Here is a 27,907-nt window from a genome sequence, read left to right on the forward strand (position 1 = left end):
GATTTTTTCCCCAAAGATTATGATAGCATCAACAAACTTTTATTCTAATGGTATATTCTACAATTTTATCAGTATCTAACCATTTTGGCATATGCTTTTGATTTGTTCTTGACAAATATATATTTTTGTGATTTTCTGAAACAATATAAATTCATAAATATTAATTTCTAGATAAAATAACTATGATTTTAAAAAAACACTTATTAGATACGACGTGGACGAGCCCAAATAGACAAAAACCCATTTTAATGCTAATTTACACAGACCAAAGAAACAAAATCAGAGGAAGAAACAACAAACAATGCTCATAATAATACACAATTAAGGATCTCTAGTAACCCTATTGAAAGTTTGAAACAAACTAATCACAGCTTCTTCAAGTGTTCTTGTCTTTAGTAGCAGCAGCATGAGATTTGAACCATGGAATCCACACCGAAGTTGTCTTCTGATATGCTCTATAAGCTTCAGCTCTGTATTGTTGTTTCACCATCCGACGCTCGACAAGGATCGTTACATAGACCAGACACAGAGTATTGACCAATGCACCAATCAAAGTCCACCCTTGACCAAGGTTCCAAGCAAATATGACCAATCCCCACCACCACAATTGCTCTCCCAAGTAATTAGGATGTCTTGAGTAACGCCACAAACCCGAGTCCAGATTGGGGATTTTGGGCTTTCCTTGCTCCTTGAGCTTTTGGTTTCCGGTTACAAACTCGTGAAGCTGTGTGTCTGCGAAGTACGCCATGACGATTCCGGTCAAACAGATAGCCGAGGAAATGAAGTCCCAGATGTTTAGTGGCTCATCAATGGAATGGATGACATATAAAGGCAGACATATCCCAATGAGGAAGATCTGAGCAAATTTTGGAAAAAAGAAGCAACATGAGAAACAGAAAGCATATAAGCTAAGCATCAAATATATATAAAGGTAACAATGGTTCAAGCCCTTATAACCAAAAGACTATCCTGTTCTCCAAATCATCCTCATAAAGGCAAGCTTAGATTAAAAACGAGCTCTTTGAGGCAATTCATCGAACAGTTGGTGGTCATGTACCTGCTGAGAAACGTAGACAGAGAAGAAGGAGAGCCACCACCAGTGTTTCCCGTACTGTTTCCGTAAGTCGTTGAACCTCCAGTCTTCTCTAGCTCCCCATTCCCAATTTTCCCGCCGGAAGTAGTTATGAGTCAACCTAATGCTCCAAATCCATGTCAGAGTTATGACAATCATGGATCTCAGCTTATTGTACTGTGACAATGGATGCGAAGCGAAGTAATGAACCAGCATTACAGGTATCACTGTCCAATACACATCGATCATCTGCAAAATTAACGAATTTTTTCAAAAACTAAAAAATTGCGAATTTTAACAAATGGGTAACAGATTTGGAGACTATGGATGCGTACCCAGTGGCTAGATTGGAGTAAACCGATGACCCAGAAGAGCACATTGACGTTTAAGAAGAAGAGAAGGTTTGCTAATAGAAGAGGATGATTCAAACACCATGATTGAATAGAAGAGAGCTCTGAATCGGAAGATGAAGAGTAATTACTGAGAAAGGTGAGGTAGAATACGATAGAAGGAAGTGGAGCAAGAAATGCGACAATGGCGTTTCTAAGATTCCGATTCATTTTCTCTCGAATAAGTCGTTGATGTTGGGTTGGCCTGTAGGAAGGAGAAAGAGAATGCAATTTATAAACTGAGCTTAAAGAATATCTTTGGACTTTTGGGTTGGGTTCTTTGTGGCGTGTATGGGCCCATGTTGGCCCACTTTGATCACTGATATGATTAGAGTCTTCTGTTTAATTATACTTTTGGTGAAAATTAAAATATGATCAACTGTAGATAAAGATATTAGCTTTTTGTAAAAGAGCCGAAAAAGTCAGTAATGAAGAAAATAATTGGACTATGATTTTGTATCGTAATGATTATGGTATGAGATTTCTGACTATTAAGTAATGAAAGTAATAGTGTAAAATATATACATTAAACAATATAAACTCAAAAATTATGAAATGTAAGTGGTTAAGCAGAAATAGGGACAAATGATTAACAAATTTCAGAGCATGGGGAAAGGGAATCGCAATAATAATAACTAGGATTTAATCCGCGGTAAACCGCGGACAATCGGTTTATTTGGTTTTTATACTAAATATTTGAATAAATTTGATATTTTAAATTTATAAATATAAATTTTTTAATCAAACATAATTAAATAATAATTGGGATTTTTTTTTGTTGTTATTTAGTGATAAGATAAATGTGTTAAAATGTGTTTAAAAATGTGTATGTAATTTTAGTGAAAGTAAAATATTTACAAAAATGTAAGATTCACAAAATTGGTATAATATTTTTTATGATTATAAGTGTTTTTTTTAACTATTTGACAGGTTATACACTTTTTTGGCAAAATAAAGACCATATGAATTATGTTATTTATAATTATATGTCTTTAAAGTGAAGATAAAAAAATAAAATTATTTCACTTATTTTTGTTGAACGGTTTAGATTGAAGGGAATTAATTTTATTGAACGGTTTAGATTCAATCAGATCATATAAAGTTTAGAAGATTATTAAGACCAAATTATCTTTAATGATTTTGAATAGCAAATAACAAAATCCAAAATTGAAATCAAAATTGAGGCCAAATTAGACAAAATTTTACTTTGTACTTCCCCTTTTAATAATAAGGGGATAGTGAATTCGTTATTACAATACTTTTTGAAGTAAAAGTGAAGATATCACTAAAGAGATACAATTTAGCTGTGCTCGTGGTGACTCTAATTATTAGCTTAGCCGAAAGCATTGGATTCTATAAATTAACCAACTTTATATGCGGTCCAAATTCGAACTTTAATATAAATTTATGCGCCAATTGTGTCAAGTAAAACGACGTCGTTGAGGTAAAAAAGGGATTGTAAAACGCCGTCGTTCTTTCTCCCGCATCTCGGTTGTTTTCTCTCTCTCCCGGAATAACAATCTACAGTTCTACCGGTTTAAATGTACCGGTTAAGTAAAAACCGGAAAGATACCTTGTTCTCCTAAAAAGGTTGAGAGAAGCGAGGGATTAGCGTGTATCGACGAGATAATCATCTAGTCGTCGGTGTCGCCGCCTTTCTCCGCCGTCTGAAATCGTCCTTGTTCGATTTTCCGAAGACGAAGCAGGAGAAGATATGTCTGGGAGGTTGCTGAAGAAGGTTCTCCAGGAACATGAAGATTCGAAACTTCAGAAACATCACGAAGAAGAAGAAGAAGAGGACGAAGAAGAATCAGGAGCCCGTTCTTCGATTAATCCATTCGATCTCTTGAACGATGGTGATGAAGATCCTGAGGTCAGTCTCTCAGATTTTGACGATTAGATTGTTCGGTAGATTTAGTATCTAGAATTTTATCCTCCTCCGTGTTCTAAAATAGCTAATGTGTTGATAAGTTTGAATGTAGATAGTTTCAATGGTTTGATCTTCAGATTCTTATGGTTTTTTATTCTGATGTCTAGAGCTGATTCATATTTTGTTGGTCGTAGGAGTAATGATTACAAAGTGTTTCTGTAACAATTGGGTTTGATTGCAGGAGATTGATGATGAGACTATAGCTGAGAAGAAGAACGAAGATGCGGATCATCAGTCAAGTGTCGCTGATCATGTGCAGCCGGTGTCAAAGAATAAGTCGAAGAAAAAGAAAAAGAAGAAGAACAAAGAGAGTGGCTCTAATGTGCCTAAAGCTGAAATGACTTTGGATGAAACTTTGGAAGCACTTGGTCTCAATGCTAACTCTAAGCAAGATAAGGTTCAGGAGACAAAACCAAATGCTGATTCTTCCAAAAAGGCTTCTTCACGATTTGTGTTGGAAATAGATTCCAAGTATCTGAATCTTGAGAACGAGTTGAGGAGAACGTATGGTTCAAAGGCTATGCGATCATTTGAGAGTGAGAGTGGCTCTCAAGGTGGTAGTAGCTCTAGACGAGGGGGAAGGCGTGGAGTCCATCATATCACAAAGACGGTTCTGGTATCTCCAAAAGAGAATTGGTCTCGATGGGATAGATCTTTCTCAATGGAGTTTCTAGAGACTAAAGATGGTAACAACTACTTCAGGTAACAATTTTTACAGCTTTTTGTTTTTTCGTTGGGTGTGTGTATAGAAAATACAGACATTGTAAATTTGTACATCTGATGAAATACTTTTCTTTTGATGTGTAGATATACCCATTCATCCTCATATGAGCAGGCTCAGAGAGCATTTCAGGCTGCACAAGCTATCCATGATTTGAATGGTGTAGCAAGTGTCCTTATACACAATCCTTACCATATTGAGTCGCTCATAACTATGGCGGATTACTTTAAGTTTGTAGGTGAGAATGATATGGCTGCAGATTCCATTGGAAAATGCTTGTACGGTTTGGAGCGTGCGTGGCATCCTATGTTCACTCCGTTCCAGGGTAACTGCCGGTTGGAGTTTAACCACGATGAAAACAAGCTGTTCTTCAAGACGCTTTTCACTCACATGAGAAACATGGACAGGCGTGGCTGTCATAGGTCAGCGTTGGAGGTCTGCAAACTCTTGCTTTCCTTGGACACGAGTAATCCTGTGGGCGCTTTGTTTTGTGTGGACTACTTTGCTTTGAGAGCAGAGGAGTATGCGTGGCTGGAGCAATTCTCGGAGGAGTACCGAAATGATAACTCATTATGGCTCTTTCCGAATTTCTCTTATTCGCTTGCAATAGCACGAGTTTATCTTGAAAAGATGGAGCCTACCTCTTCCTCAGAAGCCACTCCCAGAGATACTTCGAAGCAAAGCTCTTTGGATCTCATGACGCAAGCTTTGAAGCTTCATCCAACAGTACTCAACAAACTAGTGGAAAAAGTACCTTTAAAAGATCAGGCATGGACAAAGATACTCAAGCATTCTTACTTCCGATCAGATGAATCAAAGATCCCGTCTTTAGATCACCTCATCAAAATATATGTTGAGAGGAATTATCTTATATGGAGGCTTCCAGATGTACAGAAATTGCTTCGGAGCGCTGCTGATTTAGTCATTGAATCTCTGGAACAAGATGGAACCGAAGCTGAGAGCTGGCTTTGTGTAAGATTAGAAGCTTTCTCTTCTGAGAATAACCAGTAAGCGTTTTGAACTCTCACTCACTTGTCAATTTCTTTTTTTTTGGCTAGAGCTGATCACGTATGGTTCTAACCCATTGCAGGTACTCTCATTTATCAACCCATGATTTCTCTGATTCGATGCCAACTCTCCCACCAGACAATTTGCAGAACTTTGTGGCTGATCCAAGAATGGTGGGAGGAGAGCAAATGGCTGAAGGTGGCGGGAGAGGTCAACACCAAGCACCACCACCACGTCCACGTGATTTGGCAAATCGGAGTCCATTAGCTGTGTTGATTGAGTCAATACTTCCATGGGCTAATTTTGGAGATGGAGAGGATGAGATTGCACATGATGCTCACCACCAACCAGACAACAATGGCTAATCAATGGCTCTAACTGAAGAAAGAAGAAAACTGCTTTAAAGTTTACAAAATGTGGCCTTCCTTTTGTTGTACAGTGCCATTTTGATGGTTTAGTCTATGGATCATTTGTTACTTGGGTAAATCGGACTTGGTCATTTTCGATTCATGTTCTGGTGGAATAATTGACAGCTTTCATTGCTCAAAGGCTCGGTTAAGGTTTGAGCCGGTTCACGATGTCAGGTCAAAATACTGCCACGTATTAAAATAAAAAAATGAAGAGTAATTATAGAAAATAAAGCTGTCTCATCTTCCTCAGTTCTCAGTTTGTCACCATCCTCGAGCAGCTTTTGAGCTTTGAAGGTATCGACTAAATTATTATTATTATTTTTTTCTCCTAGACATTGTTACTCTTTGGGGATAAATTTTTTATCTTGTATAAGCTTATCCATCAGGTTCGAAAATGGATCGAATTGCGTCTGCGACTTTCTCTTGCCCTGCGATTTCATTGTCCCGCGTCTGTAGAATCAGCCCTTTTGGCTTAAACATTAAAACCAACCATAGAAAGAGATTCTCGTGTCGAGTAGCTGTAGCTTCTGGAGAGACTTCGGCCAGGGTTTGTTCTCTGCACATTTTTGTTTTTGGCTCGTCTGAAACAAATGATTTGAGTATGTTTCGGTGATAACTCAGGTCGTCGTCGACAATGAACTTGACTTAGAACACAAGAAACACGATCTACTGAGAGCTGTTCAAGACACTCAACGAGGACTCACTGCCACTTCTGATCAACGATCTATCATTGAGGAGGCTCTGGTACAGCCATTGCATTGGATACTGTTGATGTATGATATTGAGTGACGATGTTATATTCTTCAATGAGTCTGGATTTGGTAGAAACTTTTCAGGTGACTGTGGAAGGGTTTAATGGCGGTGAAGAAATTGATCCAGTGAAGTTAGATGGAACATGGAGGCTACAATATACATCTGCACCTGATGTTGTTGTTCTGTTTGAAGCTGCTTCAAGACTTCCCTTCTTTCAGGTATATACTACTAATGATAATGAACAAAGCAGAGAGAGACTTTAGTTTTGGGCTTCGGTTTTAATCCTGTGTGGATTTTGATCAGGTAGGGCAGGTCTTTCAGAAGTTTGAGTGCAGAGATAGATCCGACGGTGGGATCATTCGGAATGTTGTTCAGTGGAGTCTTCCAAGCTTGTTGGAGGTTTTTGCTTCTCTACTTGTAACCACCCTTTCAATTTCATATATGTCCAGACAGTTACTGTAAATGAATCCTTGGCAGGAGCAAGAAGGTGCAACACTTGTTGTTACCGCGAAATTTGATAAGGTCTCTAGTCGAAACATCTACCTTCAGTTTGAAGAGGTCAGTTAATTGTCTGCCTTTCGAAGCCTTCAGTATTTTGTTTAGCCAGAAGCAATCTGAATCCAGTTCCATGGAATCCTTGCAGATAAGTGTTAGAAACATTAACATCAATGAGCAGCTTCAAGCTCTTATCGCACCTGCAATACTTCCACGCTCATTTCTAAGCCTACAGGTGAAACAAAACACACTTTCTAGTACCAATGCATGGAAACCAAGACGAACATGCTAATAACTTTTTACTGGTTTTCCAGCTTTTGCAGTTTATCCGTACTTTCAAAGCTCAGATTCCAGTAAACGCAACCAGCCCAGGAAGGTATACAATGATCTTTGTTTATTTTCCATAACCTATGTTTTAAGATATGACTATGGATGCTAAAGATGTTCCTCTAATACAGGAGATCTGTAGGTGGATTGTATTACCTATCGTATCTCGATAACAACATGCTTTTGGGACGGTCTGTAGGAGGAGGAGGAGTATTTGTCTTTACAAAATCTCAACCCCTCGAGCTGTGAGCATCAGACAAATCTATAAAACTCTGTTTTTGACTGTATAATCACAGAAAAAAGAAGAACATTATGTTAGCAGATTCTGTTTATGTACAATCTATTCGGGTTTTATTGAAGATCTTGTACAATATAGCAAAAATGTTACTACATTCAACCACGGACTGAATTCAACCAAGCAGACTGCTCCATAGTTCTTTAAGAGATATATAAGCCTGAGGACAAGGAACAGCCTGTAACTTGGTGTTGCTATCGACCAGTGTCTCTGTTACTAGACCAAGTCTCACCAACGTGCTTATAGCTTTTTCTACTCGCATCTCAACCTGTTAGTAGTTTTTAGTGAGTCAGCAACAAGGTTTAGTAATGTTGCTATAAGAGTTCAGTTTAAAACAGACCTTTATTTTGAAAGTGTCATACATGAATCTCTCGCATCTATCTCCAACTCCTTTATAAGACATATTCTGCAGGCAAATAGTTTATTCATAAGCATCGTTGATCGTTGATAGAGCTTGAAGTTGAGCTATCCGACATGAGGCATGGCATTAAGACAAAAGAGTGACTGGTTATGTCTAACCTGATTTTTTCCCGCTTGGAGAATAATTGCATATGTCAATATTGCCTCCTTGTACTGCAGATAGGGAGTAATTGGAGTAAAAAACCATTAAGCAAAAGATTTTCCAATACGAAATCGTTCATGCATATTTTCAAAGGTATAAGAAAGGGAGAAATGAATGAGATCTTGCCTGTTGCTGCTCCGAGGCATCCAATAGGAAATGGACAGAGCCAAAGCCACTGGCTAAGGTTTTCTCATAAAGTGTCTTGTTTACTAGCAACTGAGGAAGTAGATCAATTGCAAGGGATATTTTCAAAATTTAGCACTAAGACCCATTATAGTAAAGAGAGTATGATTATGAGTTTCAACTCACTTGATATCTATCCCATGTCTGCTTGTAACCCAAAACCACTCGTGTTGCATATATTACCAGAGCTGTGACGGCGATCACGTCAAGAAAGAATGCTGATCTGTGTAGCAAAGGACTAATCTTAATTCTTTGTATTAGGCGGCTTAGAAGGAAGAGGATGAGAGATATACGGGGATGATGAGATGTTCTCAAACTTGTAGTTTACAAAGTATGCCGTAAGTCCCAGAATACTAGCAATATCCAGACGTACCTAACAAAAGATTCCAAGAATTGGGTCAACAAAGATAATATAAACAAAATTGTGTCTGTAATGCAACCACACTTACTGTATCTATGATGCGAAAGTAAAGCTTCTTGTGAGGGAAAATTACCTACATACAACAGTGAAAGAAAAAATGGTGGTGAAAACTACAGGGAAAAGCTCACTGGCAGAAAAGAAACATGAGACACTCATGATGTAGATGTACTATTCTGACAGGTAAATCTGGAATTGGAATTCTTTCAAATATCTCCAATTGTAATGATGATCGTGTTTCATCTTTATTCTTATCATCTTTTTCACTCGCATCCTTCGTGTAAAGCAAAATTAGCTCTTCAAACGCAGGCTCCTATTCACCAAAGAGCAAAATCAAACAGACTCATCTAATGAATGTGATCCTGCGGCCATAGCTTATGATTCATGCATATAAAGAAGTTTGACTACAGACTGAAACATATGCTATTACTTTTCGTATAAAGAGAATACCTGCAGAGTTGAAGGTGATAAAAGAATGGAAATTGAAGTTTTTATTCTTTTCCAGATATCATTTCCACAAGCTTTCTTTGAAGCAGGTTTCCATATATCAGCCAGTGTCATCCTTGATAAGAAAATCGGCCTGAGTGAAGAATAATTTACTTCTTAGCTCAAATCTCTAATCAGGTTTAGAAAAAATAATGCAATGAATTTTGTGTTTGATTTTATAGTTCAACGACATGCTCAAACAAGTGCTACAAACACATTTAGGAACTTTCAGACTTGTTTTTAGATTTTTACTAAGGAACATACAGGTTCGTTCGGGCAATCAAATCCATGAAAAACATATCTGATATTGACATAGAGATTCTTCACCTTCAACAAATAGAGACCAAAACACAACGGCAATGATGAGTGAGAAAAAGGCCACGCACCTTAAATAAGGTTCAGATGAACTACTATCATTAGCTAGCTGAGATGGTGTTTCATAATCACGAGAAATGAAACCAATCCATCCAAGCAACTTTCTGAAGAGCTTTGCGCGAGGACCAACAGGTGTCAGAAGCCCCTCATATCGACTGACCGCCCTTTGTGCTGCTAACTGCATGGGGAGGACAGAATCTGGAAGGAAGCCATCTTTCAAGAAATTATCAGAAGTTTGGTCAAGATATGATTCCTTAAAAAGGGATAGGTCCTTGAGCCAAACTTTCATTCCCTCTGATAAATCTTGAATTTCTTGAGTTTGAGAAGCCTCACTTAACGCCTGTTTATCAAATTTGAAGAAAAAATGTTATTCAGATGAACGAGATAGATTTGATTATCCGAGAATTTGATTGTCTGTACGTTACCTTTATTACACTTAACTGCATGTATGCAATGGTCATATAACATAGTATTTGCCTCACTAAATAGGGATCATACCTTGTTTATCAATTTTCCAACTTTTCTCAAGGGTTTTGCAATAGTAGAGAAGATTACTTGTAGAACTTTAGACTGGATATAGTCTAGCTTCTCCACAAGTAACAAACCCTTCTCCTTCTCAGTTGCAAATCCACGCCTGTAAAGAAGATGAAATTCGTAAGCAGATTTTCCGTACAGAACTAGATAGCACATTTTAGTAGTGCATCAAAAGATATAAAAATTACCTGAAAACAATAGCATTGGACTCTGACGCCTTCTTCCAATCAACATATACAGGCAAAGTAAGAAGGTAATCCGTGTTAAGAGCCGAGGTCAATGCCAAATCCCTAGCTGAAAGCTCTTCAAAACCGGCATTGTCTAGGAGCTGAATGAAAGAACGCTGGAACCGGGTTGCAGCCATTACACTGCATTAGAGTATTGTCAAGTTATATTCAGATTTTCAAAACACCAATCTCAAATCTTCTATCAATGAAAGACTTCAGTGATAGGTTCTAATACCTTTCAGCGGAACGTTTCTTTGCATGTTTGCCAGAGGAAATTAAAAAGTTCCAAATGTCGAAACCATCAGCCAAAGGGAATGATAAACCTTCGTATCCATTAACACTCCTAGGTTCAGAGTTCTTAAGTTCCTCCTCTGAGTCAATTTCTCCATCTGAAGTTGAACTTTCTTCATCACCCGATGAATCACCACCCAGTCTTTACCTCCTCTAGGGACTGAGTAGCGACGAAATCGGCTCTCATCTGCTCTAAAATCCTCTTATGCTCCGCGTGAAGGATAGAGTCTAAGCACCTAAAGAGTTCCAAAAACAGCTCAAGAGAGACTCCAATAAACAAATTCACGTTAGTTTAGGAGATTTATAATTAGCTTACGAGGAAAGGAGGAGGAAGATATCAGCGTCTCCTCCGTCTTGAGAATCGAGAAGCTTCGTTACAATACCATTAACGAGATCAGACTTGGAGACATTGATGTATTTCTCACGAGGAACATGAATACTCGAAATCCCCTCCTCCTCCTCCGAATCGTCATCTTCTACTCCTCCTTCACCTCCATCTTCCGCCGAGGGAAGCTCATCTTCCACCTTCCAGCCACCGCCGTTTTTAAGCTCAGTTAAGCTACCAACCGCTCTTTCCGATTCTCCAGAAACTACATCAATAGGTGAAAAAGTTGCCGCCTCCGTAAGTCGACAACGAACTAACCGACGACGCAAAGACGGCGACGACGACGGCTTAGATCGAGATGGAAGAGCGACGAAGCTAGTAGTGAGGTTTCGAAGAGATAACATAATGAATCTGAATCTTTAGCTGAAACGAGAGATTCAGTACACATTCGCAGAAGATTCGTGACCATTGAAGAAGAAGCAAAAGAAGAAGCCGGAGAATTGGATTTTGATTAGCTCCGCCCAGAAAATAAAAAATCGAATAAAGACGAAATTGTAAATTAACGGCTCAAAACGACCCACACGCGTTGACTTTTTCAGGTGAGAAGACCTTCTAGCTCATTCAGAGGATTCTGATTCTAGTTGTAACTAACATTTTCATAAATAGCTATTTTGATCAATTTTGGATTGGGAAGAAGGAAAAACAGAATTAGGCCTTCTTTTTTTGAACTTCCGGGAAATTGAAAGATTGTTTGAAAACAATAAGCCAAAACCTAATTTTTTTTTTTTTGTGTTTGGTTAATTTATCTATTGAATTTTTGTTTTCTCTCTGGATAATATTGTCCAGACGAGCGCCAAATCCTTCCTTCAAGTGACACAACCATGACAGAGACATCATCATGGTACTTCCTTCTATCTCCTTGAGGAATATCCAACAGATCATGAAACTCCATTCCTGCCAAATATGTTGGTTTTATTTTCACATTAACCGGCTGCTTAACCGTACTAAACCAATCATTGATTAGTTGTTAAAACTGTACCGTTCTTGGTGGCAGCACGAGAGAGAAGCTCTGCAATGAGGTATTGAGCAGGATCGCCTTCAGGAACGTTTTCGATGAACCAAGTCACGTGAGCAACAACCTCTTCGTTGCTGAAGTATTCATACAATCCATCCGAGGATAAAACCATGAAACGATCGCTTGAAGTCAGTCTGTGATGGACGGTACACGGTTCGCATGTGATGTACGGGTCTGTTCCAATGTACTCTACTTGGAACATCTCAAGCAAAGCTTCATTGAAATTTGGCTGCAAGCATGGAATCGTTAGAAGATGAACTAGTCTTAATGTGATTTGGTTATCAAAGTTTGTTTGTACCTTTTTGAGAAATCCAGCACCGAAAGCTCGAGTGACTTTTAGTTGGCCTTTGACTCTATCTTTAAGTATCGACTGGTCATCTTCCGGATGTTCAGATCTAATCCGCCAAATTTCCTGAAACAGGTAAAGAAACTTGCTTTTTGGCAAACCAGAGCCAAAGTCTTGCACTTTCACTACTATTCAGATGAATTAGTCAGAGATATACCTCTTCCACACTTGTGCTATGGTCACTTGATAGTTGAACTGCTCTCATCTTTAACCGGTAAGAGGTCACATCTCTGTTTTTGTTTGACACACTGATTGGAGTTGCTTGATTGTGTATTGGAGATTCCTCTGATATTCTATCCAGTTCAATACGCACAAGTGATTCTCGAGACCTACTCTTATGCCCGATACCCTCATCATTCCCAAAACCAGGATTAGAGTGACGATCATGGAGCCTTTCTTGGGCTAAGATAGCCCGACTATCCCCAACGTTCATCACGTAAACATCTTGATCTTTCATTAGCATTACAAGAACACATGAACCCATTAGCGCGAGCTCTGGGTTTATGTCAAGAGACTTCTCTACCATATCCATGTACGCCTCTTCAGTACTCTCTAGTGCTCTAGCCATTGCTCTTAGAACAGCATCATGGTCCACAGTCCCTGACCAGCGTCTCCTAATCGGTCCCGATGACTCCACTATCTTCTCTTCAACGCAAATCCCTTCTTCCCTGTGCCAATCATAACTCCATGGAAACAGTTTTTTCCGCAAAGACTTCTGTTTTTGATACATTCTTCTTATCTTAGAGCTTATCTGTGATTTTTTAGTCCCATGCCTTTGTCCCGAGTTCGGAATCCCATCAAGAGCACTACGGTCGGTGGTACAAGGATCATTTCCAGCTCCTCCACCTGAAGTAGATGGATTTTCAACCTGATTGGTCATATTGTTTAGAGCGACATTCCCTCCATATCGTTTAAGCCCGATTTCTTCTCCTTCCCACTGTTCCAATTGAAGTAGCTCGTAAAGTCTCATGCTTTTCTTGCCAGGACCAGCTGAGTCTCCAGGTGGACCATCAGCAATCTGAGTATCGGTATTTCCAAGGCTACTGATATCATCAATCATAACCTCCTCACTTTCTGCCACTACTGACTTTGAATGCTGCTCACTGATAGATTCTGGATCACACATGTTCTCTTCTGTAGGAGGTTCCTGGTCAGGCTGCAATTGATTATCTTCAGATGGCTCTTCATAATCCCAAAGAAGACCTTCCAATTCCTTGTCAATAGCTTTATAAAGATGACTCATTACGAAATCTGGAGCATCCGGTCCACTAAACCCATCATATATCCCGATAAAGAGCCATCCTTGTTCCTCCGAAAGCACAACGTGAACCCTATCTTCTCCAGCTTTCCCATGAGCCCATTGCAAGTTACGGTTGCTCTCTAGACAACTTTCAGGGTCTTCACCATGTAGCTTACCGTCCTTTCCAACAGCCCAGGAAACCCTAGTCTCTGGATGCAAGAAGAAGCGATGCATCCAACTTAACCCTCCAGATCGTCTAGAAAATGTCCTTGCTAATGTACTTTTCATTGGTCCGCTCACACTCCTCATAAAACGCTGAAACCGAGGCTTTTTACGTCTAAAAGAAAGAGGCGCAGAGAAATTAGATCTATCAGATACATCAAGGGGTCCAGACATTACTCCTTTTTCAATAGGCCCAGACATGAAACCGTTGTTTCTATCCAAAGGACCAGATGCAAAACCTCTCTCTAGAGGCCCGGACATGAATCCGTTTAAGGGTCCCGAACCACCACGAGGGAGCGGCTGCAAAGGAATAGAAGCAAACGAGGAAGTGCTCTCAAATGAAGCAGCAGGCTCCAAAACGTCACTTGAACACAATGCCATTTGATTCCCAGTCCTAGCCGTGGAAACATTGGCACTAACCGAAGCACCTGAGATTGCCTTAAACGTAGTTTCCGCCAAACCTTTACTGTTGTGTCTATTCAAGAAAGAAGGATCATCAACGATATCGTTTCGAAAAGACCCAGTGAGTGTCTCAGAATCAATAGTGCTTGAATCAATGGTGAACCTCTCCGAGTTAGACGGAGTAATATCAGGAGACTCAAAGATGCTTGGCCTAACGTAGCAAAAGGAATGGCCTAAACCTTCATCTAAAGGTTCCAGAAACTCCAAATCAACACCGTTTTTGTCATTAGACGGCACGAAACAACCAACAACACGGGAAGTCCCGTTTCCCATCACTCAGGCAATACTACAAACACCTTGGAGGCACAATCTCATCATAAACCTCTAAAGAGTTTCCGCAATTTCCAGCACCACAACACTTAACAAGAGGCGAAATTCTTATAAAGCCTACAAAGATTCGACGCGTTATGCAGAATCCAAGCATCATCTGAAGCTCAATCTCTGAACATTAAAACGCAAACAAGCACCTGATAGTATCAAATTCGGATTTTTTTAAAAATCAGCTGAATGCCCACAAAAGCTTTGGATTCTGAGGTCTTGAAATGGAAACAGAAACAGTGATCTGACCTGTTGAAGAAGGAGATGGATCATCAAGCAGAAACTGGAAACAGATCTAAAGGAGCGGCAAAGAGAAGACAGTGTTGTATTGAACACATCGGAAGCAAAATAGAGACAGTAAACAAGGGGAAAAAACACCCCTTTAGATTTCTTCTATGGGAATCTGACAAAAAGTACCCATTTTTAAAAACTAATTATACAAAAACAAAAAAAAACAATTATACCCATTTTTTAAAAAAGAAAAAAAAAAAGGAAGAAGACCCAGATTGAGATTGAACCATGCAGAGACGACCAGCTGTTAAAGATCCAAGCTTTTCAGGGGAAAAAAAAGAAGCTAAAACCCAGAAACCCCTCTTTCAGATATGTTACGGAGAAACCAAGATTCAAAATCGAAAATTAGTAGAGTCACAATCCAAATAGAGCTGAAGAAGAGGGGAAAAAGAAGAAGCTTGAAGCTGCTGCAACAGGTTTGATTTTGATTTAAGCAGGTCAAGAATTATGTATGATTTCACCTTTTTCTTTTAATTTCCTTAAGCTCATAGGTGAGAGTGAGCAGAGAAGAAAAGAGTTGTCTCGGGCTTTTCAAATGGTTTCGGAGGGTAATCAAAAAAAAAAAAAAAAAAACAGAGTAAAAAGTCTAAAAACTGCGTTGAAAAATGTAAAAGCGAAAGATCGTCTTTTTAGAGTTTTTATTTTTATTTTCCTCTTACATCTGATTTATTGGATATTTTTTACAAGAATTGATACATTAAAAGTACTTTTTTTTTTACGTACATTCTTAGAGAGTAAATACATAACCGATCATTAAAAAGAAGAGATGAAGAAGTGAATTTCCACAATGTTTTAAACCTTCAGAATTTATATTAATGGGGTTTGCAAATGATTGGAGGTATACAATTACAGGTGATTCACGTCATTATTGTTCTCATCGATGGACCCTTTGCATGGTTTCAATTTTTTCTATGCGGGTCCCGTTTTTTATTCACACCCATTTTATCAATGTTTTTTTTTTGTTATGGTCTTCAATTTTTTATATTTGGTTGCATTGAATCTTGCTCCTCATAATCGGAAGATTTGACCAGTGTTAATGATATTATATAGTTTGAACGTTAAAGTATGTTAACATGTTAGTCTTCTTTTTTAATGTTATCATATTCTGTTTACCAAGTAGGTTTATTTTAAATCTCAATGCTCTATATACTATCTTATTAAACGAGGTAAACTTAACATTTTTCATGTCTAGTAATACCGTAAGATTCTTTCTATGTAACGAATGAGATTTATATATATATATATATATATATAAGGAAATTTGTAATGATGCCTAACATGCAAAAGAGGCCAACTCCACGAGCACATAGAGAGAGTCACGCTTTAAACCAAACAAAACAAATTTGTTGACTTAAACCAAATCCACTCTCTCATTTTTTTTGCCTTTGAGTTTCTGACTACTGACAAACTCTTTCAACGCCCTAGAAAATTATGCTTTTGGTTTCACATTGTTTGTTTTTTGTTGTATTCTTTTATTTATTAGTAATTGCGTCCACAGATCCAAAACCAAAGCCATTATCATCAATTCATCCACTAACTTAACTATTTATATTATACTATATTTTATTTCAAAACCCCAGAATAAAACAAAAGTTGTATATTGGAGTGGGCAGGCACCTCCACAAAAATGAAAACTTCCCGTTAAAATTCACCGTTCTGTTTTACGGTTTTTATTTATTTACATGACTTAGTATCATAGATTCATTTAGTAGTAATATAAGACTGCGTAAGAGTGTCTGCAGAATTTTCACAATCAGTTTCAATGTTTCATCCAAAATTGTATCATACAGTTGGATCATACGGTCCTTGAAAGAGCTAATAGTGAGGTGGGCTTGTGATGATTAAATAGGCCCAGTGATTATAAAAGGCCTCGTTACAGACCATTACTAACACGTGTGATGCGCGGATGCGGCATAAGATACTGTTAAACAGAGCCGATGCCGACAAAAATGAAATAAACTATTTAAGCTTTTTAATTAATGATTTAATTAATTGGTTTTGGCAGTAATTGAGGAGGAACATTCAAAAGACAGACACTTTTTGTCATGTTAATAACAGTAAAAATCCTCTAATAATTATGTCTCAAATAAGATAAATTAAAATTGCAAGAAAATTAGTACTGTATCTTGTATTTTTAGAACCATATTAATTTCAAGAAAATCAATTAATTATTCAAAGATTTGGTTCGTGACGTAAATCAATTTATTACCATAATGATGAAAGCGTGAAAGAATTTAACCAGAAAAAGCCATAAAGACTTCTCTCGCTATCAATCACACACATGCAACAGTACAAGATTTGTCAGAGTCCACAGAAATCGATCTTTTCGAGTCAAGATTTTCAGCTCTGTTCAGGACTCCGGCGGAGATGAAGAGTGTGTTGCGTATTGCGGCGGCGATATTCTGGCTTTGGCTGTTTATCGTGTTAGGTGTGATTGGGAGTGGGAATGTGAGAGATACAGACGATGAGATCTCGTTACTCGAAAGTCAATTGGTGGTGACATCTCCGTCGCAGCTTCTTATGGTGCCTCTCACTTTGATTCAGGCTGCTGCCTCCAAAGGAGCTGGTTGGTACTCTCTTTCTCTCTCTAGTTGCTTGCTTGCTTGCTTCCACAGATGTGTTGTTGGTGATACTTGAATTTGAATATCCTGGTCATGTTTTTTGTCGGATTCATTAACACAAAAGATTAGGGAGATGTTGTAATTTGAATTTGTCATGTCCTTCTTTGAATATGTTTCCCTCAAATTTGATATTGTCGAGTTTTAAAGGTCAGTCCTTTATCTGAAATTACTTGAATATTATCACTTCATTAATGCAGTGTGCCTGGATGGAACACTACCTGGTTATCATCTACACCCTGGTTCTGGATCAGGAGCTAACCGGTGGCTCATCCAACTCGAGGTATATACCTTATCCAAAAGCTTTAGTCTTTTGGCATATTTTCATATAAGTAAGATTCATATAGGTTCTTGTTTACAATTGGTTTACTTGTGATGCAGGGTGGAGGATGGTGCAACACACGTAGGAGCTGTATCTTCCGGAAAACCACTCGCCGTGGTTCATCAAATCATATGGAGAAAGTTTTGGCCTTCACTGGAATATTGAGCAATAAATCTAATGAGAATCCTGGTACTATGCATGACAATCTGCGCACTTACACATTTGGTTAATCTTTACCTACCTGCATTGATTCTCGCTTGACTATCTACGGGTTTGCAGACTTCTTCAACTGGAACAGAGTCAAATTGCGTTACTGCGATGGTGCCTCTTTCACCGGCGATAGTCAGGATGAGGTTAGTCACCAATAGTAGATTGTGCTTTTCAGTCTTCATGTTTTTCACTTCTCTGTAACTTGGGATTTAATTGCTTCTAATTTCTTTGAACTAGAGCTCACAACTTTACTATAGAGGACAACGAATCTGGCATTCAGCTATGGAAGAACTACTCTCTAAAGGCATGCAAAAAGCAGAACAGGTTTTGCTTTTCATTTGAACCATCAGCCCTATCATGTTACTGGATTTTGCTCTTGTTAATGTAAGTAAAATGATCTATCTCAGGCTCTACTTTCTGGATGTTCAGCTGGGGGATTAGCTTCCATCCTACACTGCGATCAGTTCAAGGAACTATTTCCGGGCACTACGACAGTGAAATGCTTAAGTGATGCTGGAATGTTTATGGATGCGTAATTCTCTTCAACTTATATCTTCCTTCCTCTGAGATCTTTTAGTTAACTGTGCATCACATAGCAAATTCAAAACTTAAAGCCTTTTTACTTGAAAATGTAGAGTGGATGTCTCTGGGGGCCACTCGCTCCGGAAAATGTTCCAAGGTGTTGTTACAGTACAGGTAATCTGACAATCAGAGAATTTCTTGCATTCTACTAATCTTTACTCTTGTTGTAAAAATAATTATTGTTTTGTGTCAAAATGTAGAACCTCCAAAAGGAACTGTCCACTGCTTGTACAAAGCATTTGGATCCAACTTCGGTAAATTTCTCACTTTGTTGATATTCACAGGCAAATTTTCCATTAGACAAGACTCGAGCATCTTCAAACTAATTTATTATGTTCTGTTTCATACCCTCAGTGCTTCTTTCCCCAGAACTTGGTTTCAGGCATTAAGACTCCAATGTTTCTTCTCAATGCAGCATATGACGCTTGGCAGGTACTTCTTTTCATCATCACTTATCACTCTCATTGCTTCTATTTCACTTGTATCAAAACATTTCATTCTCAAAAAACAGAACGAGATAGTTTAGCTCAAATCAGGTAAAAGATTTCACTTCTATCTCCAACAGGTACAAGAGAGTTTAGCTCCACCATCAGTTGACCTAAGCGGCTCTTGGAAGGCATGCAAATCTGATCACTCGCATTGTAATTCATCTCAGATCCAGTTCTTCCAAGGTGAGTTATTTTTTTAACACTATCCCACATTTTCTATACTATATCATCGATGTGGTTGTTACCCTTATCTTATGTCAAAAATAGACTTCAGGACTCATATGGTAGATGCTGTAAAGTCTTTCGCGACATCGACACATAACGGTGTGTTCATAAACTCATGCTTCGCTCACTGCCAATCTGAAAGACAGGACACTTGGTATGCACCAGATTCTCCTACTCTTCATGGCAAGGTAAACTTTTATCCCCCACAGCTCGTAAAATGGTTTCTATTTCGTTACAAGCTACTAAAAATTTGTTTGCTTGCTCCATGATGTTTGTGCAGACCGTTGCTGAATCTGTTGGTGATTGGTACTTTGACAGAACAACAGTGAAAGCCATTGACTGTCCTTACCCCTGTGACAAAACATGTCACAATCTCATCTTCAAGTGAGATGACAAATGACATATACTCTTCAAACTCAAACAGCTTACTTGATTCTTATACCATACTACCATTAGTAACAACAATTCCTGAAAAACCGCATTTCATCTTTTACATAATATGTGCTATTTTGACTCAAATAAAGTTAGTTTTTCGTGTGTTTTGTTTAATCCTTGGATTCATTGTATTCTAATACACAAAGCATCAGACTCTGCTTTTCATAAAAGAGTAACTGATTTTATATGTGATTTGTAGAATTGGGTGCTTGAGCTTTTTAGCTTTTAGAGGGTCCCTTGTATGCAGAAAATCTATATTCTGATCGTTTAAAGGAAAAAATTTCACTCAGAGAGCACAATATTAATCATTAGGAAATAGTGTAATGACCAGAAAAAGGTAGGAAAAACAATCCACGTGATTGGTTTATTTACAAGTAATGTGTAGCTGATCATATATTCATTCATATTTACAACAAACCCATTAAACGAGTTACCGATACAAGAAAAGACTTGAGGAACAAAAAGCTAAAATTTTGAAAGACAAACCCTAACAGAGCAGAACAGAGTAATAATAAGAAGCTTAACGTGACGCAGAAGCTAAAGCTACTGCTTGTGCCCACATCTTTAATCTCGCCTTAACCTCTTTCGGATCATCCCCTAATCATATATTAATCACACAATTAATAATATTTTCTCTTTTTAGAGAAGAAAATTAAAAGTAAATGTGAGATTAGATAATAAATTACCAGGACTTGAGATACGCCAGTTGGCAATGGGAGAGTTGCCGCCACTACTAGTTTCACGGTTTGACCCTGAAACCCGACCCGGAACATCCAGTTCGAAGCCGAGATCTCTACAAGCTTTGACTTCTTCAAACCCCATCTTCATTGACTTCTTCTTCCCTCCCCTCACCTTCGTTAACACCGTCAACTCTCCTCCGCCGTCACTGTCTCTCTCCACGCCGTTAAACCAGTGACCGTACTGATTCCCTCTTTTACTCTTTTCCCTTAATACCCTCCGTTGACTAACTATATTACACTTACTCCCATCGACTTTCGTCTCACTCTCTTTGCTCGTTTCTAAACCGCCGGAAACTGTGAGTTTTCTTCTCCGGCGAGATGTGATCGTCGGTAGAGAGTAAAATCCGGAAGAGTCTTTGTCGGAATCCGATTCGCCACCGTCATCGGAGATTTCTACGTCAGCTTCGGCTCCGACGTCGTCGTTGAAGCTCTCTAACGACAACGTAGAGAAGAAATTACCCAATTCTGAAGGATGATCTTCGTCGTCTTCGTGGAAGGAGTTTGTGCAGATAGATAATCTAGACAAACTGTTTTGCCTTGTCTCGTAATGAAACCCATCATCTGTATATTCATACTCTTCGTCTAGAACTGAAGAAGAACTTATCATCATTCTCTCTTCAGACCCCATTAAAGATATGACCGAAGAAAGTGAAGAGTTATACAATTCAAAGTTTTTCTTTTGCCAAAAGAGGTTTAGTTTTTTTTTAGTGAAAAATGAGTCAACTCATGGCTTTAACCAGATGATCTTTATTTATACGAGTCTTGTCTTTTGCGCGATTTACGTATTTGCCCTCCCTAGTTGATTTTATATATATAATAAAAAGCCGAATATTCGGATTTTGCAAATACGTTAGATTATTTCACAAATCACTAGCAAAGAATTGTTAGTTAACTGCATACAACAATTCATTCATTGATAATTCCAAAAATTCCACACCTTACTCAGAAAACACAACTTGGTCGAAATCCAAACACTAGTAATCTATGGGTAATGAACTAATGAAGTAATGATTACGCACGACAAAGTCGATTATAGAAATTTAACAAATTTATGTTCTTAGATATAAAGCTGAAACTCCACCACAGTTGATGATTATATCTTATTATCGACTGTTTTCTATAAAAAAAAATTTGGAAAATTCGACACTTTTTGTTCTTTTAACGTCACCGGATTAGTGTCGACCCCTTTGATTTTGGTCTTAATTTAGAGACTGAGTATTCAGACCTTTTTACAAAGCCTATCACTCTCAGGCATTATAAGTAGCGACACCTGTAACGCGTGTTTAATGCATTAATCCAAAATTGTAGCTTTAGGTAATCGACCGTTTATTTACATTTTATTAGTATTATCATTTGCATCTATATAAAATATTGTTTCCATAACCGCGAATACCGTTTTGAGGATCTCTTTGGTTTTCTCTAATTTGCCCTTTCTTATTAAAGGCAAGATTAGTAGTATGCCTTATTTGGTGGGGGTAATTCAGGAATCATAAAACACGTTCGTCAACTAATAAATTGATAATACCAACACCTATGCCTTTTGTCGATGTTTTCTACAATCAATAATTAAGAAATGAGATTTCACTAAAATAATAAACAAAAAAAAGCTAGTAACTGTAGCTTTTCCACGCATACTTAAATAAATAAGATGTGTGTATACACACTCTGAAAGCTATGTTGAAATTTGAAATTAAAAAGTATAATCGATATCATTAAAAACCTAAAGATCCTAACCCTGAACATTCCAAAATTTTATACAGAAGACAAATTTACTAATCAGAAATTATGTTTGCAATCAACAATTATACAATACAAATGAAAACGGTTGAATATATTTGTTTAGCGAAGGTTTGGAAAATTTGATTAAATGGTAACATATATAACCATGTGAATATATTTGTTTAGGAAGGTTGCATCAAATAAAATATGTGGTGTTATGAACAAGTAACAGAGATATATCATTCTCAAAATTAATTACACAATAAATGTTAAGAGAGTTAGTGGTGCAGGCAGGGATAGTCGTATGTGGCTTACACTTTTCTCCGTCACACCTCTTCAAACTTTATCACGTGGATCCTCAATTCCGTATTTTATTGATTTTATTTCGTTTTCACTTGCGAAATTACTAATTTATATGCTGTTCTCTTGTGCATTTTCATTGAAGAAATTTCTTCATCGAATCATGAATCAACGTGTAATGAGCACCGGACCGGACAAATAAGATGTTTACATCTCCTTGTAAACGAAGATCTTTCTTTTCTTTACTATACTGGTCACTTTCTTATTGAAAGACAATTACACTACATTGATATTGTTAATAAATCATTAGTAGGATGTGGATTTATCTGATGGTACATTGTTACCAAAATTCCTGATCAATCTGACCGTAGGGTCTTTTGACCAGTCGCTTTGACTTTACTCTTTGGCGCCTGATATCCGAACACGTGTTACGTTAGTTAGCAATTGACGCCGTTAGTTGCCATCGTTAATGGGCTAGCCCAAATGATTCATAGTAATATCCCAATATCTTAATTAAGTCTCTTTAGCCCATGAAGGTTCATATACAGAGTAGTGTAGAAGCATTTGCTTCAACCGTCGATAGGTTCAAGTATCACAGGTAGATCGTACTGAGGTTGAAGAGTGAGGTGATCCGCCGGCGCATGTTTATAATCGGCGGAGAGATTGAGCCGGAACCGTTGAAGAATCATGGCGAGAACGGTCTTGGCTTCCATTATCGCAAAGTTTTGGCCAATGCAAGCTCTTGGTCCCATTGAAAACGCGAGGAGAGCGTTCGGATGATTAGCGGCCCGAGAAAGACCGTTTGCAAACCGCATAGGGTTGAATTTGTCGGCGTCACTTCCCCAAACGGCTTTGTCTCTGTGCATCTTCGCAATCGGGAGGATTATAGTCGTGCCTTTAGGGATCTCTAGGTTTCCTAATTTCATATCTTCTGATGCTAATCGGAGCAGATTTAACACTGGTCCGTATAGACGAAGGGACTCCATAAACACCGTGTTCATCTGCAATGATCAATTGTAGTTAGGTCAAAAGTAAAACCGTTTTCTTCAGCCGCAAGGAACTCTTTTGCAATTTGCATTTACCAGTTTTAGTTTGGAGCATGTCTCTGCATCTGGGATTTTGTCTTTACCGCATTCATTGAAAACTTCTTCTCTGAGTTTCTCTTGCCAATCTTGGTGCAAGCTAAGCAACATTGTACTCCATGTCAATAGATTCGCAGTAGTTTCGTGTCCTGCGAAGAAGAACGTCTTGCATTCTTCTATGATCTCATCAATGCTCATCTTTTTCTCAGACTCGTTAGAGCTTGCAGCTGTTAACATGATTCCCAGAAGATCGTTTCCGTAATCTTTGGATTCCGATGTTAACCTCGCATCTATGATTCTTTTGATCGAGCTATTCACTTTCATATCAAGCTTCCATATTTGAAGATTCGAAGGCGTAGGAAGGTACCTTGGGATACAAGAAATAAAACCAATTTTCAAATCACTAAAACAAGAACGAAGTTTAAAAACAAAAGAGTGATTATACTGAAACTTACTGGATTCCAGGGAAATAGAGGTCAGTAAGAGCAGCAGCACAACACTTTTGGAGCTCTAATTGTGATTTAAATACTTCAATTCCTTCCGCATAACTGCTTCCAAACGCAGCCGTCGCTATGATATCAGCGGTCAATCTCTTAAACTCTCTGCTAATCAACACAAATTGCTCTGTTTCTACACCATTCCTCTGTTTTTTCCACTCAAGGAACATTCTAAAAGTGCAATCCACCATCAATTGGGTCATGAGCTGAAGAAATTTAGGAAATGTTAACAAAGTGCTATCTTCTACTGTCAACTAATTAGATATAAGAAGGAATGATTTTAAAGAACCTTGAGTTTGTCCATAGAGAATGCAGGGTTTAAGATTCGTCTGTGACGAACCCAATCAAGACCATTTACGAAGATAAGTCCATTACCAGAAAGTTTAAGGATCTCAGGTTTTGTCTTTGATTTAGAAAAAAAAACAAACTTGTTCGATAAGATCTGTTTCGCGAGCTCATGATCTGAGATGCACAACCTTGGATCTGTTCCTTGCCAGTAAAGAAAGGTCTCTCCTAAAGAAATACCATTGCTAACGTGTTAGTTAGGCATCTTTGTCTAGTGAAACAAAAAACTTAAGAAAAGGAAAGATCAAAGAAGATGGAGAACTAAAACGGCACCATATTGAGACTTCCATTGCTGAAGATGAGGTAAGACGCGAGGGACGATATCGTTGGAGTTTGGATCAAGAACCATAAGCTTAGCTTCGTTCTTCATCTTCCTAATCTCTCGGAGGTTCCCATACAAGATCCTGTATTTTGGACCAGAGATTCCTTGCTTCTTGAATCTTCTCGATAGCATCCATGGCCGCCAAACAAGGATCCGACAAGCTCCATATATCTTCGGAACTACAAGAAGCACTAGAGCTATTGCTAAGAGATTGATCGTGCTCAGGAGCTCCATTCGAATAACAAACAAATTTTTTTTGCTTTGTGGTGGATTCGCAGTGGGGCTTTCAATTTTATGTGTCGTGTGTAGTGTGAGGGTCGTCGTGACTTCTGTTTCTGATATAAGCACAAGCTGTTTTGAAGATATAATGAATAAAATTCTAACCGAACAAAATAACATAGGAGTAATGGGAATTTATTTTACATGGGAAAGAAAGTAAGACAACGTAACGGACAATAAAGGAAACTTCGGATTCTAAAATCGCCTATCGCTAATGGAGGTGTGGGGACAGTCTTTTAACAGCATCGATTATAACAGATGCCGTCATTGCTTATGGAAGTAATCTTTATCTTCTTGTAGCTTGCTTACACGTTACAAGTTAGAAACAGAAGTTGTAGATGTTGTTTCTTGGGATATATGACACACGTAGAAAATCGTGTAAAAGCTAAAGTTCACGTGATCGTCTCACAAGGCAACCACAAATAATGTAAACAGCGATCCAGATTTTTCGTTTGGCATTTTGCCATTTCTGTAATAAAATATTTTGAAGTCATAGAGGACAATTTATATTGTTATAACTTATTAACATTTTGGACTGTCTTTTTCTGAACGAAAGGAGGTTCGAGATTCCTATAATTTCTGAATTGTCGATTACTCATGTTTTCAAGTTGCTTTAGCCTGGCTTTTGAATTCATAACCGTTACACACTTCCTTCCACTTTTCAATTATACATGCAATGTCACAATATATTAAATTATTAATAACTATTTAGCCCATCAAGGGTTCCAAACTGAGATAGTAAAAGCCCAATAACTTAACAAGGATGATTTGTTAAGCCCCCACCATCAGCAATAAGCCGGCCTATATGGAGGAGACTTGTCACACACGTGAGGTATATTCATTAAGACATCCGATTTATTTGGGCATTTTACTTCAGTCTTCCAGAGGCTGAAGCATTACGGGTAAGCCGTACTGAGGCTGAATAGTGACGTTATCCACAGGGGTGTGCTTATACTCGTCACAGAGGCTAATAAACCGAAACCGTTGAAGAATCATGGTGAGCACAGTCTTGGCTTCGATCATGACAAAGTTTTGGCCAATGCAAGCTCTTGGTCCGACGGAGAATGCTAGGAGAGCGTTTGGGTGATTGGCGGCTCGGGAAACGCCGTTTGCAAACCGCATTGGGTTGAATTTGTCGGCGTCGGATCCCCAAAGGGTCTTGTCGCTATGCATCTTCAGAAGCGGGATGACTACGGTTGTGCCCTTGGGAATCTCTAGGTCACCTAACTTTATATTTACTGATGCTTCTCGGGCCAAAGCTGACACTGGTCCGTAAAGTCGAAGCGACTCCATGATCACCATGTTCATCTGCAAGAAATAAACAGGTTTCTTCAACCGCAAGAAACATTGTCTCACAAGAGACCCTTTGAAAAAAATGAACATTACCAGCTTGAGTTTGGAGAAAGTTTCTGAATCTGGGGTTTTTTCTTTACCGCATTCTTTGAATATCTCTTCTCTGAGTTTCTCCTGCCAATCTTGGTGCAAGCTCAGCAACATCGTTGTCCATGCCAATAAATTCGAAGTAGTTTCGTGACCTCCGAAGAAGAAAGTCCTGCATTCATGTATGATCTCTTCGATGCTCATCTTCCGTTCCTTCCCTTCAGTGTTGTAAGCTTTCAACAAGATTCCGAGAAGATCGTCTCCATAATCTGACTTTGACTGTAGTCTCGAACTTATAATTCTCTTAATTGAGTTATCCATTTTCCTCTCCAGCTTCCATACCCGAATGTTCGAAGGCGTAGGAAGGTACCTTAGAATACAAGAAACAAGACCAATATATGTCAAAACCTAAGAATCTTGTTTGAGAACTGAAAGTAGGAGAATGATTAACTTACTGAGTTCCAGGGATAGAGACTTGGTTGAGAGAAGTTGTATAACACCTTTTAAGCTCCATTTGTGATCTAAACACTTCGATTCCTTCGACGTAACTGCTTCCAAACGCAGAGGTTGCTATTATATCAGCTGTTAGTCTTTGGAACTCTTCGTTCATTTCCTTTTTAATCTTCGGGTGCTCTGTTTCTTCCTTAGTGCTCTCTTTTCTCCACTCCTCTAACATCTTGAGCGTACAATCAACCATCACGGTCGTCATGATCTGATCAACAAAATGAGAAATTTACAACCAAAATTAAGTTATTCGGCTCTAATGTTTAATTTCTCAAGTCAAGCTAAGAAAGAAGGATTAAAATACCTTGAGCCTATCGATGGAGAAAGCAGGGTTCAAGATTCTTCTATGGCGAACCCAATCAGCACCTTCGATAAAGACAAGTCCTTTGGAGCCGACAAGTTTAACAGCCTCAGGTCTTGCCTTTGATTTGACAAAGAAACCTAACTTGTTCGACAACATAGTTTTTGCAAGTTCAGGATCTGAGATGCATATCCTTGGCTCTGTTCCGTTCCAGTAAAGAAAAGTCTCTCCTAATAATATATAACATAGATAACTTGTGTGTTACGCATTATCCTCGAATAAAATCTAAAATAAAAGATGAACAAAGAGAGAGTTGGAGAAAACGACACCGTATTGAGACATCCATTTTTGATAATGAGGAAGAATACGAGGGAAAATATCATTGGAGCTAGGATCAAGAATCGAAAGATGAGATTCTCTCTTCATCTTCTTTATCTCGCTGAGGTTTCCGTAAAAGATTCTGTAATTTGGGCCTGAGATTCCTTGGTTTTTGAGTCTTCTGGTCAACACAAATGGATGCCAAACAAGAATCATAAAAGCTTTGAATATCCTGAGACCAATAATAAGGATTAAGACAATTAGTGCCAAGAAAATTACGAGCCCCATGGAAAAGTTTTTTTTTCCTTATGTTTGTGTGTGTGTATTGTTGTTCTTGGTTAGGTGTTTTAAGTTCTACACTATATAATGACATGCACATATAACTTTGTAAAATAAGTCTATGGCCAGTGAATGAAACACTATCTAAACACTACATGAAGTTAGCACAAACACGTCTGTTTATTTTCAATTTGAGAACAAACAAA

At 38.3% G+C, this 27,907-nt stretch overlaps 9 protein-coding genes and 1 long non-coding RNA gene across 16 annotated transcripts; 4 read left to right on the plus strand and 6 right to left on the minus strand.

Moving 5' to 3' along the window:
- Nucleotides 1-161: 161 nt before the first annotated feature.
- On the minus strand, nucleotides 162-1,693 carry AT2G46890 (3-oxo-5-alpha-steroid 4-dehydrogenase (DUF1295)). Its single transcript, NM_130256.4, has 3 exons — nucleotides 1,408-1,693; nucleotides 1,058-1,321; nucleotides 162-856 (listed from the first exon to the last, which is right to left on the minus strand). The coding sequence occupies exons 1-3, from the start codon at nucleotides 1,630-1,632 to the stop codon at nucleotides 377-379; spliced, it is 969 nt and encodes a 322-aa protein (NP_182212.1). The 5' UTR covers nucleotides 1,633-1,693; the 3' UTR covers nucleotides 162-376.
- A 1,362-nt stretch (nucleotides 1,694-3,055) lies between these two features.
- AT2G46900 (transcription factor-like protein) lies at nucleotides 3,056-5,761 on the plus strand. Its single transcript, NM_130257.5, has 4 exons — nucleotides 3,056-3,334; nucleotides 3,573-4,093; nucleotides 4,199-5,119; nucleotides 5,203-5,761. Exons 1-4 carry the CDS (start codon nucleotides 3,176-3,178, stop codon nucleotides 5,483-5,485), a joined length of 1,884 nt encoding a protein of 627 aa, NP_566090.1. The 5' UTR covers nucleotides 3,056-3,175; the 3' UTR covers nucleotides 5,486-5,761.
- Nucleotides 5,762-5,778: 17 nt separating this feature from the next.
- On the plus strand, nucleotides 5,779-7,500 carry AT2G46910 (Plastid-lipid associated protein PAP / fibrillin family protein). Its single transcript, NM_130259.2, has 9 exons — nucleotides 5,779-5,824; nucleotides 5,917-6,077; nucleotides 6,152-6,274; nucleotides 6,367-6,501; nucleotides 6,587-6,682; nucleotides 6,761-6,841; nucleotides 6,927-7,013; nucleotides 7,093-7,154; nucleotides 7,237-7,500. The coding sequence occupies exons 2-9, from the start codon at nucleotides 5,925-5,927 to the stop codon at nucleotides 7,352-7,354; spliced, it is 855 nt and encodes a 284-aa protein (NP_566091.1). The 5' UTR covers nucleotides 5,779-5,824; nucleotides 5,917-5,924; the 3' UTR covers nucleotides 7,355-7,500.
- AT2G46915 (DUF3754 family protein, putative (DUF3754)) lies at nucleotides 7,397-11,271 on the minus strand (the record flags this gene model as incomplete). 2 transcript variants are annotated; one of them, NM_180131.2, is made up of 15 exons in its annotated part: nucleotides 10,793-11,271; nucleotides 10,625-10,712; nucleotides 10,421-10,554; nucleotides 10,147-10,326; nucleotides 9,923-10,058; nucleotides 9,436-9,764; nucleotides 9,014-9,143; nucleotides 8,745-8,876; nucleotides 8,595-8,639; nucleotides 8,439-8,518; nucleotides 8,272-8,368; nucleotides 8,089-8,178; nucleotides 7,920-7,973; nucleotides 7,741-7,806; nucleotides 7,397-7,668 (listed from the first exon to the last, which is right to left on the minus strand). In NM_180131.2, the coding sequence occupies exons 1-15, from the start codon at nucleotides 11,203-11,205 to the stop codon at nucleotides 7,516-7,518; spliced, it is 2,127 nt and encodes a 708-aa protein (NP_850462.2). In that variant the 5' UTR covers nucleotides 11,206-11,271. The 2 variants fall into 2 exon arrangements, with proteins under 2 accessions (NP_850462.2, NP_001323684.1); NM_001337222.1 differs by lacking the exon at nucleotides 8,745-8,876 and having other exon boundaries at nucleotides 7,516-7,668.
- Nucleotides 11,272-11,381: 110 nt separating this feature from the next.
- POL (Protein phosphatase 2C family protein) lies at nucleotides 11,382-15,309 on the minus strand. 4 transcript variants are annotated; one of them, NM_180132.3, is made up of 5 exons: nucleotides 14,714-15,309; nucleotides 12,380-14,613; nucleotides 12,175-12,288; nucleotides 11,841-12,105; nucleotides 11,382-11,755 (listed from the first exon to the last, which is right to left on the minus strand). In NM_180132.3, exons 2-5 carry the CDS (start codon nucleotides 14,417-14,419, stop codon nucleotides 11,604-11,606), a joined length of 2,571 nt encoding a protein of 856 aa, NP_850463.1. In that variant the 5' UTR covers nucleotides 14,420-14,613; nucleotides 14,714-15,309; the 3' UTR covers nucleotides 11,382-11,603. The 4 variants fall into 4 exon arrangements, with proteins under 4 accessions (NP_850463.1, NP_850464.1, NP_001325392.1 ...); NM_001337223.1 differs by having other exon boundaries at nucleotides 11,485-11,755; nucleotides 12,380-14,533; nucleotides 14,614-15,283; NM_001337224.1 differs by having other exon boundaries at nucleotides 11,485-11,755; nucleotides 12,380-14,587; nucleotides 14,714-15,270.
- A 1,644-nt stretch (nucleotides 15,310-16,953) lies between these two features.
- AT2G46930 (Pectinacetylesterase family protein) lies at nucleotides 16,954-19,898 on the plus strand. The gene is made up of 12 exons (NM_130261.3): nucleotides 16,954-17,321; nucleotides 17,574-17,656; nucleotides 17,755-17,884; nucleotides 17,975-18,048; nucleotides 18,143-18,229; nucleotides 18,313-18,437; nucleotides 18,541-18,601; nucleotides 18,688-18,741; nucleotides 18,842-18,919; nucleotides 19,053-19,158; nucleotides 19,243-19,388; nucleotides 19,481-19,898. The coding sequence occupies exons 1-12, from the start codon at nucleotides 17,123-17,125 to the stop codon at nucleotides 19,586-19,588; spliced, it is 1,251 nt and encodes a 416-aa protein (NP_182216.1). The 5' UTR covers nucleotides 16,954-17,122; the 3' UTR covers nucleotides 19,589-19,898.
- A 33-nt stretch (nucleotides 19,899-19,931) lies between these two features.
- On the minus strand, nucleotides 19,932-21,088 carry AT2G46940 (fold protein). The gene is made up of 2 exons (NM_130262.5): nucleotides 20,322-21,088; nucleotides 19,932-20,232 (listed from the first exon to the last, which is right to left on the minus strand). The coding sequence occupies exons 1-2, from the start codon at nucleotides 21,001-21,003 to the stop codon at nucleotides 20,156-20,158; spliced, it is 759 nt and encodes a 252-aa protein (NP_182217.4). The 5' UTR covers nucleotides 21,004-21,088; the 3' UTR covers nucleotides 19,932-20,155.
- A 1,277-nt stretch (nucleotides 21,089-22,365) lies between these two features.
- On the plus strand, nucleotides 22,366-22,601 carry AT2G09765. The gene has a single exon (NR_140598.1). It is a non-coding gene; the product is annotated as an other RNA (long non-coding RNA).
- CYP709B2 (cytochrome P450, family 709, subfamily B, polypeptide 2) lies at nucleotides 22,585-25,130 on the minus strand. Of its 2 annotated transcripts, NM_130263.3 has the most exons (5): nucleotides 24,592-25,130; nucleotides 24,263-24,486; nucleotides 23,932-24,179; nucleotides 23,477-23,843; nucleotides 22,585-23,395 (listed from the first exon to the last, which is right to left on the minus strand). In NM_130263.3, exons 1-5 carry the CDS (start codon nucleotides 25,037-25,039, stop codon nucleotides 22,964-22,966), a joined length of 1,719 nt encoding a protein of 572 aa, NP_182218.2. In that variant the 5' UTR covers nucleotides 25,040-25,130; the 3' UTR covers nucleotides 22,585-22,963. The 2 variants fall into 2 exon arrangements, with proteins under 2 accessions (NP_182218.2, NP_001324166.1); NM_001337225.1 differs by having other exon boundaries at nucleotides 22,585-23,843.
- Nucleotides 25,131-25,532: 402 nt separating this feature from the next.
- On the minus strand, nucleotides 25,533-27,873 carry CYP709B1 (cytochrome P450, family 709, subfamily B, polypeptide 1). Of its 2 annotated transcripts, NM_130264.2 has the most exons (5): nucleotides 27,434-27,873; nucleotides 27,108-27,334; nucleotides 26,755-27,011; nucleotides 26,306-26,669; nucleotides 25,533-26,227 (listed from the first exon to the last, which is right to left on the minus strand). In NM_130264.2, exons 1-5 carry the CDS (start codon nucleotides 27,708-27,710, stop codon nucleotides 25,793-25,795), a joined length of 1,560 nt encoding a protein of 519 aa, NP_566092.1. In that variant the 5' UTR covers nucleotides 27,711-27,873; the 3' UTR covers nucleotides 25,533-25,792. The 2 variants fall into 2 exon arrangements, with proteins under 2 accessions (NP_566092.1, NP_850465.1); NM_180134.2 differs by having other exon boundaries at nucleotides 27,108-27,873.
- Nucleotides 27,874-27,907: the final 34 nt, after the last annotated feature.

Source organism: Arabidopsis thaliana, chromosome 2 (genome assembly GCF_000001735.4).
Source record: "Arabidopsis thaliana chromosome 2, partial sequence".
NCBI classification, from domain to species: Eukaryota; Viridiplantae; Streptophyta; class Magnoliopsida; order Brassicales; family Brassicaceae; genus Arabidopsis; species Arabidopsis thaliana.